Source organism: Ptiloglossa arizonensis, chromosome 12 (genome assembly GCF_051014685.1).
Source record: "Ptiloglossa arizonensis isolate GNS036 chromosome 12, iyPtiAriz1_principal, whole genome shotgun sequence".
Lineage (NCBI taxonomy): Eukaryota > Metazoa > Arthropoda > Insecta > Hymenoptera > Colletidae > Ptiloglossa > Ptiloglossa arizonensis.
This window is the reverse complement of record NC_135059.1, coordinates 12,290,219-12,303,702: the sequence shown is the minus strand read 5'-3', so window position 1 is coordinate 12,303,702 and position 13,484 is coordinate 12,290,219. Positions and strand designations below refer to the sequence as shown.

Here is a 13,484-nt window from a genome sequence, read left to right as displayed (position 1 = left end):
ATAGGTAGCTAGAAAAACATGGAAGTCACCAATGGCTTCCCTATCTAGAGATTTTATTTTAAATAAATACAATACTCATTTCTTAGATGATTAATTGCATACAAAATTAATCAATGCAATTTAACTATTCAGTGGTAATTAAGTTCACCACTTAATTACCTTACCTGATAAAAGAATATGAATTGAATTTAATAACAAGAAATCATAGTAATGGAGTTGTACATTTTGATAAACTTTCTTTTGATTAATGTAAACTAAAAATAAATAGACATTTATTTATGTTTAATTTAGTATTAATGCACACTATTTACAAAGTATTTTCATATATAATGTTAATGTTTCAGTAAATTAAAAGTGCTTTCTATTATTAAATATAAAACAGGGTACATATATTGCATTTCATGTTGGCTACACTGATGCTAGATTATTGTATTTTTTTCGCGTTTTTTCGTTGAAAATGGTATCTGTAGAATACTCTGATCAAATGAAGACAGATATCATATATTCTCTTGTTTGGCTGTCTTAAAAAATTATTTAAATTTTGTTGAAAAATAAACATATTAGAATTTCTTAGTAACTGTTTATTATTAAAGTTGGTATATAGTCATTTTTTCAATCGCGCTCAATTTAGAAGAAAGTTAATGTAATAAAGTAGTGTATATTTTTATAAATATTCTGAATTTTTTGATCATTTAAAGGAAAACAGGACTTACACTAAAAAACTACAGAAACTGTAATCTGATAGTTTATATCGATAGTCAATTTTTAAGAAGAATTGGTATTTATTACTGTGCGCTTGTTGTTGTTTTTTTATTTGATTGAAAATAATTTAGATTTCAGTATGGTAAAATATAATTATTCCCACATCAATGACTTTCAAAATATTTCAAAATAATATTGGCATATCTTCATTTTAAATAATACGTAGAATAAACTTTATAAATTGTTCATTTATGGAAGTATTGTTTGACGCATAATTAAATTAATGAAAGCAAAATATGTAAATTGTGTAATTGTAAATAGTATACCAAATAAAATCTACGTTAACTTCTTTTCAACCAATTTTTAAAGGCTACCGATTATTAAGTAATACCTTTTAATCTATTCTTATTTTATCTCAACACTATGACAAAATCTAGGTGAGATAGATTAATCATAGAATGATTAAACACCTTTTTATTAGAAATCAATTACTCCTGTCTGACATTTTTAATCGATTATTCGTAAAACTCATATCAAATTTTCTTAATTAAGAAAATAGATGGATGTAACTTTGAGCTAATAAGTTTATCAACGTGCATATGCAAGCTATTTAAATAAACAGTCATTATTATTACTGCAATATTACTGAAATGTTGGTGTGAATTGTATAATATTTTCCCAGTTTCACAGTCAGGCTTTAAGAAAGGAACATTTTATATTAACAACATAGCAAATTTAATCACATACATAGAATTAGATATAATTTGAAGACTTTGTAAACATTAATGCAGCACTTAACAATGTACAAGGAAATATATTGGCACACAAATTGACAAGCATAAGAATTTCACTTAAAACCTTTAATTAATTAATTACATTGCAGGTTAGTCTTTTTTGTAAACCACAATAATAATAGATTATTGTATATGGGATTTCTCTAGCAAGTAGTGTTAAGTCCATATTATATAATATTTATATTTAAAATATTTTTGATAGTTTGTTGAATGATTTACAAACTTCTCAATTTATAGATGATATCATTATATATAAAAGAAACATTTTACTTGACATAAAAAATGTGGAAGAATACATATTAGAAACAGTTAATTCTAATTTGTCAAAGTTCAGTTTAATTTTATATCCAGAAAAAACAAAAATATTAATTTCCAAAAATAGAAATCTTTGTTCAGGAGTTGTACTTACCAAAGTACAACATCAAATATAATATCAAAACTATAAATATAAAGTGTAGACAAAATACATTTAGTGTCTTAAATACTTAAGATTATTACTTAGAGTATAAAAATACCTAAAGAAAATTATAGAAGTGGTTCAAGCACAAGCAACTAAATTAGGAATAGAATTTGGAAGACGTTTACAAACCAATGTGATTTTCATTAAATTGTCAATAATAGCTTGTTAGGGGAGAACTTTATTTATAGTATCAATACATTCATTAAAGAGTTTATCAGAATAACTGCCATTTTAGAAGGCAAACTTATTTCTTTCGCTGTTAAAGTTTTCATCTTTGTACATAATGTTAATGTCATATAGTGTGTTCATAATTCAAATAAAAGTCAATACTTTCTTTGGTCAGACGTTACAGAATTTCCAAGTGGTCAATCTAGATATATTTTTAAAAGAAAATTTCAACAAATTTATCTAAATATAAGGCATCTAAAAAAGGTCACTTGAGTAACTTGCTTGTAATAATAGAAAGAAAAGTGTCAAGCAAAAGTTGTTTGATTTTGAGGGGCACATAATAAGATAACCATAGTTTCTTTATTGGCAAAGGCATAGAGGGAATATGAAGGTCAAATTAGTGTTTTCAAACTAACCAATTCCAAATTATACATGATTGTTCAATGAACATAGGGTAATGGAACCTAGTTTCAAGGAACATAGCGCTGTAATCTGAAGCAAAATTATTTAAAAATTTGTATTCCTTTTGTATTTTTCAGCCCCATAAACTTAAAAAAAAAGACGTACAAAAATTTATAATCAAACTTTAGAGAATCGCAATTTTTTAATAATGAAACGTCTCTTTAATAATTTTAAAACGTTTTTCGTTTGTTTTGCTTTCTACTGTAATTACAATTATACTAATTAGAAATGTCTTTTGTATTTTCAACTTAGACAAGCACGGATACCATGAAACGACATTATTAGGAAAGCGACTACAGGTGTGGCTACATAAAATCGTCAGTTTTGACTTTACTAAAATGAAAAAGGTTATAATTACTACCGAAACATGTATAATTATAACCTGAAACTTTAACTGTAAAATGTTTTATTTTTTATATAGAAAAAATTCTTGATTGAAACAATATACTAGGTAAATAAAGGAGGTATAAATTAAACTTTAATCGATCATTTTGACCATTTTTGGACGATGTAAAATATTTGACACGGCAATATTAACGAATATAAAAAATAGGCGTAAAGTTTTATAATATTTCTAAATCATGACTGTGAGCAAATTGAGACTTATTTTGTAATGAATGTTGTTTGCGAATTATTTTTTTTACATTTTACTTGAAATGTGGTACGGCGGTTACGGGTATAAAAAAACATCCTCTAACGTTTTCCCTACTACTAGGGGATAATTCCCCTAGGGGTAATTCCTTCATTGTTACCTTCGATTTCTGTATCAGCTTGTGATTTAATAACTGTCGGTGTATTTAGATTTAATTATTACTGTTTGTAACTTTTTAATTGTATTTCAGTCTTAATCGATAACGTTGGAAGTAACGCGTAAATGGTAAAGAAGGATTCCGATAAGTAAATTGTGTATTGTACGTCGTCTAAGACAGCAATATCATTGCTTTACGTCGGTACTTTATCTATCGCGTGGTGATCGATATTAGTAATCGTAATTATCGATAACTGTAATTGTCAATAATTGTAGTTGTTCACGATCGGTACGAGTTGATTGTTGTTTTGAGGTTTCTGTATCGGAGTGGGAGACCTTACGAGAACGTAAAACACTGTCACTCCATTCAATCGGTAACGAAGGGAAATCTTAAATCCAATAAATCGATTGACAATGGGCTTGGATGGGGGAAAATTAAAAAATTTTCGAAGTAAAACGCAAATGTTTAAAAAATGTCCGCTAATGACAAAGAAACGAGTTAGTTCGTAGATTTTGAGGAAATAGTATCTTTCGGTTGGAATACAATTTTTCAACTACGTTTTCTAAGTGTAGGTTTTTTTCACAAAAAATTCGCAAATTTTGCTTTTGCTTTTTACCTGTATTTTACAATAGTAGAACAGAGTAAAATACCACAAGGGTGTATAAAGAAAAAGAACGATATGTGAAGAATAATATAAAATATTCTACACTACAATTTTAAAACAGGTATTATAAAAATATGCGCTGCGAGCAGTAGATTGTTTCCTTTAAACGTCTATAACTTCGTTAATTTTACAAACTCGAGGAAATTCTTTTGCACAGATATTTTCGAAGTCGTATACTTTGGGAAAATATAAGAAAAAAGATCGGTGTTTTGAAGCTGAATTACAGAAGACTCTCTTAACTTGTCATTGTCGATGACTTCTTTTAGAACCAGACGGTTCATTTTTGAGATTCGTGTCGGGTCATTTCGGACCCAGAGAAAGTTTTGCATCGCTCAATTATATCGATAGTACAACTTTTCTTAGAAGTGAAGAAAGGCTCGATAAAATAATAGGATTTTTATTCGAAATATTTGTGCAAGCAAAGTCAAATTACGGGTTCGTTTGGACGCAAGCATGGTCTTTCCCGTGGTCGCCTAAATCGCTGGTATTGCGAGGGTTAAATTATAAAAAGTTTTACGTGTTTGTGAAATCGATTATTTCATATGCAACGACTTGATACCAACCGGAACTAAATAAATTGTTTATCAAATAAAGGTAAGGAAAAAACTCTACTTAGAAGCAAAAGGCATATCTCTTTGGAAAGAGAAATATTTGTATTGTTGAACCGGAAAGGGAAATATTTGTATTTATTGAATCTTTTAACGAAGATTGAATTTTCTGTAATGTAACTTAAAGCTTTAACACTCAATAATATAGATTACGGAACATTGATTATTGGCCGTATAGAAGTTAAATTAAAAATATTTACAATTCCCAAGTGGTGCAATTTTTACGTCTAACTTCCGTTCGCTTTTGGAGGATCGATTTCCACCGCCATTTATAAACAAAATAAAGAGTACAGAGTGACCTAGAAGAATAATAAAATAATCATCTGCACTGCCCGCTTTTAAGTACATTTTGGAATAACAAAAGCATTAGTGTCACCTTCTAGTAAATGTGTCATAAAATACAAGAAACATTAGTATTTCATAGGTCTTACATAGATAGAACGTATTTATTTAATAAAACAGAATATAGGTAGTAATGCGTAGTAAGGACGAGTAAAACTGCACAATATACCAATAAACTTTTATATTTTGAACTTTTGGTAATAATCATGACAAAAAGTATCCGAAACTTTGATGTAGTTGAAAAATAGCATAAAGTAAGAATCTTATTAGGGTGCAGGTAATTTGGAATATCGGTACTCCGATTTGCTTTCGCTTAGCAAAATTAAAGAAACAAGTGGATGATAAAATTAGTTTCATCTTGGGTGTATACCGATTCTAAGTCTCAAAATTCACTCGCAGTGGTCAAGGATGGAACTCTCGGAATCGTAATCAGCGCATTCATGGTGTATCTAAATTTCACACATACTGGATCCATTCCCATCCTCATTTGTCTTCGTTGATTCGCATTACAGAACGCGACATCCTTCTCGGTAGGTTTTTCTCTTCAAAATTACATTCGTCTTAAGTGTTCGGAATTGGTAATCGAAAATTTCGTACAAAAATTTTTATTGCGAAAACGATTGTAAAATTGAGACGAAACCGTAGAATTAACTCTCGCAGGACGAACCTGGGTCACTCGAGATCTTACGTTAATCGTTTTTTAAACATTCATTTTGGCATGGGTCAGAAATGATCCAGCTTCGGCTTCCACGAGTAGATTAAACGATTTACTTTAACGTTTTGACATGTTTCGATCGCAAAAACGTTTGCAAATTGCGAGACGTTTCTTACTCTTCCGTGGAAAGTTTCGCCCCAATTATTTACAGTGTTACAAATTAGATAACGTTGGTAGGTTCTTAAATACTTATTCCAAATTATCGACAGTGTTCCAAGTATGTTGCACTTCCTCAGTTATTGTTTGTTCGTTTATCGTGAGTCTGTCCGGTAATTAATGGACTTGAAAACGATCGTTCGGAGCGCCGACTGTCCGCGCAGAAGGAAGCGGTGGACGACAGATCTCTTTGGATGTTCCTAAAATAAACGTTTTCGTTAATGGGGAAAGTGACGGTGTGTCGAACATTTCGGACAAAGAAACGTTTACGTGCAACGTTCGTCGACCGTGGAATCCGGAGTTGAGGAGAACGGATCTAAAAGGGGTACGGATCGAATCGGTTTGGAATTTTTACTCCGCCCTTTGTAACGCCTGCGAGTAAACGAGATCCGGAAAAAGTGTCATTTATTGGTCGATGTATCGGCACGCTGGTTGCACACGCTTTGACTCCTCCTTGACGCGCGACCAACGTACACACCTTTCGTAGTTACTGGGCCGGGCAGGGTCCTCTCTGTTTACAATTTCACGAAAAACGCATACCACGGGCGGAGTCGAGGAGCGTACGCCTTCCGGGTGACAAGACCGTCTCTTCGTGCGTCGGATCGATGAAAAAATATTTCACGCGTGCTTGCTACCGTTTGGGGAACCCGTGAAACCGTGCAAGTTCCTCGAGAGCGGGACGATTCCGCGTTTCGCATCCCTCGTCTTCTTCTCGCGCTGAGAACTTTTTCTAGACGACCCGGGACCCTCGCGGTGCTGCCGAATCAGCAGAAACGTCCACGGCCAATGGGAGCGGCTCGCACGCGACGGTGGGCCGGGATCCGCAGTGATGGGCGTGCAGCCGGGGGGACGCGGGAACGAGCCACGCCCACCACGTGCGGGGAAAGAGAAAGGGAGGCGCCTCGTTGGCCGCGCGTCACGCCTTCAACGATGGAAATAGAAGTGACGCCCGTCCGAGTGGGTGGAAATACGTAATCAACGGCGAAACAACAAGGAGGCCGGTGGAGGCAGGTATTTACGTTTGACGCGATTCGAGTCCGTGATCACCGCGAGGGTGGAAATAGCAGTCTCGTAACCTGGTTGGGCAGGGGGAGCGAATGTATGTTTTGCGTCTATCAGCTAAAGATCCGAGCCGCGCAATCGAAGAAATTAGAAGAAAGTCACGGCGAACAAGATAGCGTACCGTTGTCCAGTGTTTCGTTTTTACAAAGTGGGTAAGGGAGAGCTGGTAGTTTTTCACTGTTTGATTTATAATAAATCGTGCGCCTGAAATAGTATCGTTGTAACGGGCAATGCATCCGATAAGACATATATTTTATCTTTATTCAATTCTTTTCGAGGAGCTTTTGGAAAGAGTCCAACTGCTTTTGGCGCGAACTCTTCATCGTTTATTGGTTCACTTTCTAGGATTGTTGTCGACGTATCTAGAGTTTCATTAGGAATTGTAACGTTACTTTCGACGTCTGACAATGACGTTACAATTGTTCCCGAAAGGGTTCTCGAACTTAAATTATTAATTTTCTCCAACAAGTTGCTCAAATGTTCTAATTAATGATCGGTATTTAGCTTGAAAAAGTCGGATCGAAGGCTAAGAGACAGAGGAAATACTTGCACAGGGAATATGTATATTATAATTTGAAAAGGTTAAGAGAATGGTAGTTTACAATGTTGGGAAGCCATTTTTTTCGCTATTTTTGTTTATTCCAAGTTGTTCGTAAATTGATGAGTGTATTTTGATTGTAATTTTCCTTCGTTTATCATATATTTGCGTTAATCGCTACGGTAGATTTTAAATTATTTAATCTATTATTATTTAACCTGCGATAATCGTTAGGATAGATTTTAATCTATATAAGTGTTCCTATTTACAGGTATACCTATTGCTACTATTTGATAAATGTTAAAATGAAGAGTTATCCGATTGTTAATTTGTGACTATAGGTGTGTTGCTATAGGTATATCGACGATCGAAAAGAAAAGACGATACAAAAGTGGAGCAGTGTGTGTTGCAAATGTGCAATATTTATTTATTATATTTTCGTTTCTCACAACTTGAAAAACTCTGGCCCAGGAACATCGACTCGAGTTGTCCAAAGAAATTTGTACAAAAATTAATAGCTGTGTTTACAGACTCGTTAAAGTGGTTTCAATTACCCGACCACTCTGCATATCGCAGTGCTTATTAGAAATGTTTACAAGTAAAAGGAACGAAATTATTTTTTTGAACACTTTTCTCGTTATTTGTGAATCATTTTCGAGATAATAAATACTTTTTAATCTTTTACGAGGAAACGTTAACGGAGGGATTACTCGATCAACAAGTTGAATGAATTTAAAAAAATCACGGATGCACTCTTCGATTAGGGCTGTCATTTTGTTATGCGAACGGGTATACAATATTTAACCGAACTGTGTACAAAATAACAAACACGTTGACGATGTCGATTAGCTACCTATAGTTACATAGTTATCGTAAATCGATCCGCTTATTTATTCGCGTTGCAATGCAGTAAAAAGAGAATGAGAAAAATGAGAAGCACTTTCCCGCGGACTTAACGTGAAATATGGGCCTAATCGAACAAGGAAGTTATTAATGATGATGCGAAGGGGCCTGATGACGAGGAAGAATCTACCTAAGAGAAGGAGCGGAGACAACGGAGTAGATCATTTTGACAAGTTCGTAGATTTATCTTTCGATGTTTCAATATTTTCAATATTTTTATCGCTTACAGCTTTTTTTAACGTTCCAACGTTGTGAATATTTAAATATTTTCCATAGTCTTAACGTTACAATATCTTCGTACATTAATGCTTCAACATTTTGGGTCTTTCGATGTTTTCAATATTTTCAAAAATTATCAAAATTTTTGAAAGAACTTCGAGACTGTCAAAATTTTTGAAACAACATCGAAATTTGCAACACTTGCAATCTTTCAATGCGTTCGACTCTTTCGATGCTTTCGAATATTTTCAAACAGGTATGTATTTGAACACTTGGTGGACACTTTAAACGTTCTTAACGTGTTCGATGTTTCCAACGTTGCGACATTTCAAATATTTTTAAATAAGTATTTTCAATGGACACGTTAAACGTTTTTGACATTCTCGATATTTCTAACTTCGTGACATTTTCAGTTCTTCAACGTCACGGACCTTTTTCTTCAGTTTTTGATATTTTCGATGGTTCAAACTTTTCGATATTTCGGTGTTCGGACTTTTCGACCTCCGTTACGGCACCGTGTACCGCACCGTAAGCCGTTCGATCTGGCTAGGTATTGCATTTCCGTTCTCGCGTGCATTGAAACGTGTTCCTATAAATAAATAACTAAAGAGAGGCATCACGCGTGTGTGGCTGCACTCGTACACCTTCGATGTGTATATTTTAGACTCGAGTGTGTGACATAATCACGCGTGCTGCTTTATAAGGCTTTACACTTCGCTCGAGTTACTTCGGAACTCCGATCAGGGCTTCGACGATACTAAATTATACGTTTCTCTCGAACGAAGGCTAATCGACTACCGATAGAAAGGGAAGACAGAAAGAAGAAGGACAGAGTACAAATGCACGCTCGGTTCGTACACTTTTCTTCTGGAATTATAGTCGGTTGCACGAATCTAAATATACCAATACGAAAAACCTAGGAGACGTCTATTCGATTATGTTTACAAAGGGCAAAGAATACTATCGCTCGAAAATCTTATCATTAAATATTGCGATTACAGTATTTTTTTCTCAATCGAAGGACTTTCTGATAATCTAGCCTAAAATATTCAATTCTTCCTGATCCTTTCGAAAAGAAACTATGAGATTTCTCGGTACGGAATTTTAACACATGTGTGTATTCACGTTTACACTAGATTCACGATTCTCTTTGTAACTGAAAATAATAAAAATTGCAAAAGTTGTGTAATTTTATGTGCTGCGTGCCTGTTTGTTTATTTTTGTCTTTTTTCCTGTATTGTGCTCCGATTTTTTTCTTTTCCGTAAGTGTCGGTGTATACGATCTACTTTTTATTCTCTTTATCTTTGTTTGATTCTTTTTGAGGTGTAGCTTTTGAAAAAGTTCTTATTATTACATCGTTAATCAGTTCAGTTTCTCGGATTGTTGTCGGCGTGTTTAGAGTTTCATTATCAACGATTGCAACATTACTTTCGACCACGGACAACGATGTTGCAATTATCTCCGATCACGTTCTCGAATTTAAATTACATATTTTCACCAACACGGGTACTTAAAAATCTTAATTAACGATCGGTATTTCGTTCGTCGAAACGATGATCAAAAGAAAGAACAAGTACTCACTCGCGCAGGGAATATTTATATTACAATTTGCAAGCGTTAAGAAAATGGTACTTTACGATGTTGAAAATTGTTCATTATATTTATTTATTCGGGTCTACGTTGTTAGCAGGTGGATGTCCGTACATCGATTGTAATTTTGTCCCCTACATAAAAAATTTGCGATAATCGCTACGATAGATTTTAATTTATTTAATGCGTTACGATCGCCCGATATCCCTTATTTGTGTATATTTTTGCATGCATTAACGATTGTTCGTTCTCGAGTTACGTGCCACTGTCTCCCGAAGGACATAAAAAGAAGAAGTTGTTTCACGGTGTCCATGATTCCAGCAGTTGCGATCTTCTGTAACGAAAAAACCAAACGGGTTCTCGTTCCGTGCAATTGTGGTCATCGTGGGAACTAGAATTTTTAAAAGTAATCAATATCGCAAAATTGCCATACTTTCAAAGAAACGGGTTCCTTTCCCGATAGAATTTTAAAACTTTATTGCGCAATAACGACAGAAGCTTTTAACGTATAAAATTAATCTTACCGCACTCGATGAAGAGACACGTATATAAGTACTTATTTTGTACGTAATTACATACGTGCGTAAACTTTTAATACATTAATCGAATCTTAAGATATCGCGAGTTCGAAAGATATACCAGTTTGGAAAATATTGTTCAATCCATCGATAAAAGAAGGCATTTTTATGCCCGAGATGATACAGATCGCATGATCTGCACCGATCGGAATATAGTTCGTTTCAATGCGATTTGTATTGCAATCGTTTAACATTTTAACACCTACTGGATTATTGACACACTCGTGTTGTCCACAGTGTATTACGGTTCGCCAAATGCAGGCTTTTACGAACGAATGCATCAAAGTGCAGCTGTGTGCGAATAGAAAGATCAAACGTACGTGTAACTTTATTTTCCTGTTTGTTGCATTGCTGTGTTAAATTGAACGGTAATTCCATGGTTTTTTTTGCTACTAAGACATCGAAGTAACAAGGAGAATTTCACGTGTGCGCTCGTGCAGCGAATGAAAAGACGATGCACAAGACTGGAACACGAAAGTGTAATAACAAGGAAATTGGAGCATGCGGCGATTGGAAATTTAATGAGAGTTCCAGTAAGAAATCGAGAAAAGTCCTCGGGTGAAAATTCTTCGTTCTGATTGGAAATTTATAATTTACTGGATTGTGCAAGAAGAAGAAAAGAAGCCGAGCATGCGCTGGCGATAGACGGGAAGTTTGAAATTAAAGCGAAATCGGAGTAAAAATGGGTTGGGAAAATAATAGGGAACTTGATAAGTATGTACTTACCTCTATGATTTTAAAGTTAAAAATCATCGAGTTGATGGCGTGCAATGGTAACATTTTGGAGAAACGTTTAACCAGCAACGAAGTTCGACGATGAGATTCGCAGATTCCAACGTCCACCTAACTGAAACACAGAGAACGAAAGTATTGTCTTTCAGAAATAAATAAGCAAAATGTGATTTCTGTTACTTCGAATTTTTTTCATAAAATTAATTAGGTAAAATAACGTATTTCAGATGCGGTAAATCTCGCGTGCAGGGTTCCCGATCGTGGTAACAAATACCTAATATCATCTACTTCGTTTATTTCTTAGTTTCGTGGTAGTTACGAGGAATTTTGTTTTCTTAAATCCTCTTTATTATTTGCACTTATTATTACAATAATATTCGCAAATATTTGTACTACAGATAAAGTAATGTTTCATTAAACAGAGGTTTAAGGAATTACCATAAACGTGGAAACGTTGATGATAGTTAACATAAACTGTATCTTAATGTTTCCCTTGTGTAGAAAAGAATCAATTAAGTATGTGTGAATCGTTTTTGTATGTCCTATTCTTAGCCTTGTTAAGATCATAAGTTACAGTGAAATACTTTCTATTTGAATGCTTTGTCTATCTCAACTTCAGACTTGGAAGAAAAATAATAATATTAAATAATACGAAGAAAGCACTCAATGAAGTGAAACTCATAAAGGAAACAATTGCATATCTAAAAAACGTTACAATATACGCGAACATTTAATAGTTTAATTCTAGCAAGTTGTTGAGTCTACCGATCATTCTTAAATACTATTTCTAATGTGTATTACAACGTATTAATTACAATGTGTTCTTTAATGTCACAAATCGACGTGACATTAAAATAAAAAGAAAAGAATACGTAAACTGTATCTTGACGAGAGATAATAAATATTTTTATCAAGATACAAGTTTCAAGTAAAAAATAAACAACTTTCTATTCGAATTGGCTTTTTGTTCAAACAACGATCCAATTTGATCAACGATGGCAAAATAAAAATTAACGTTAGAATGGTAAAACCATCGTGAATTGATATTGCAAAAAGGTATATCGTGGCTTTTAGTTGTAACTAAGTTTAATCAATCGTTTCGATGTTTCTCCAGCAAATAATAGGTACGTGAGAGTCATTAAAGTCACCTCCGGTAATGAAATCCGTCACGAAGGTTACTAACCTCGTCAGAGTGGCTAATCGCTCGGCTAATCACCGTAAATTAAAATTATTTTTACAAAATGAATGGTGATTACCTAAGAAAGTGTTGGAAAAGTCCTGCAGCGTTTGTTCGTCATTTATCAAAAATTCATTAGGCTCTTGGTTGTTGCACTGTCCGTTTAAATAGTTTTCTTTTTTCTTTTAAATTACCTATTAAGAAAATTCGATAACTGTTTCGACCCCCCAGTATGAATGCACAGTTGGGCTAAATTTCTTTCGCGATAGGTCATGCTTTATGCAGGGAGGTCGAAAAGTTCCTGTAGCGACATAAAAATGCCTGTCATTAATGACAACTGTTCAACCACTTGTATTCCGTTATGGTAGATATGTGGGGGATCCAATTACATCCACGTGTATCGATGAGAAATCAACGACACACGCTTTTTAAAGGGGGACACCACTCTCAGACATCAAAAAATGGGTAAATTTTGCACATTTTTTTTCTAAGTAGTTACTGAACGAAAAATATAGTCTTTTTTAGAGTATGTAAGTATAACTTTCAGCTTCATTTTACAATTTTGCGAAAGTAAAAATCGTACAAAATGGTGAAGTTATTCGCTATTCTCAGAACCCCTTCTGGGGAAATATAGTTTGTTGGCTGTCACAGTTGACAAGAATTGGAAGATTTGAAATAAAAAAAATGTCGTTGATTCATAAACTAGAGACTATTATCAAAAATGCAGCGTAAATTTTTTCGAAAATTTTATTAATTGTAGAAATGGTCGAAGTTTGAAGAAAAAACAATCATTTTTATCCAAAATACTATGTACATGAGATATATACATATGTCGAAGTATTCGATGACAATTGAAAAGAATGG

General features: G+C 33.8%; 1 protein-coding gene across 9 annotated transcripts in view; it reads right to left on the bottom strand.

Annotated features, from left to right (window-relative positions):
- Positions 1-5,237: 5,237 nt before the first annotated feature.
- The window catches only part of LOC143153115 (uncharacterized), a 107,252-nt gene continuing 99,005 nt past the window's right edge, over positions 5,238-13,484 (bottom strand). For 7 of the 9 annotated variants that reach the window (XM_076323973.1, XM_076323977.1, XM_076323971.1 and 4 more), the window contains 2 exons: positions 11,438-11,554; positions 10,190-10,467 (listed from right to left, as the gene is read on the bottom strand). In XM_076323973.1, the coding sequence (XP_076180088.1) occupies positions 10,342-10,467; positions 11,438-11,554 (243 nt within the window). In that variant the 3' untranslated portion in view covers positions 10,190-10,341. Of the gene's footprint in view, positions 6,021-10,189; positions 10,468-11,437; positions 11,559-13,484 lie in introns of those variants that run through there. The other 2 variants (XR_012993720.1, XM_076323978.1) reach the window with 2 other exon arrangements.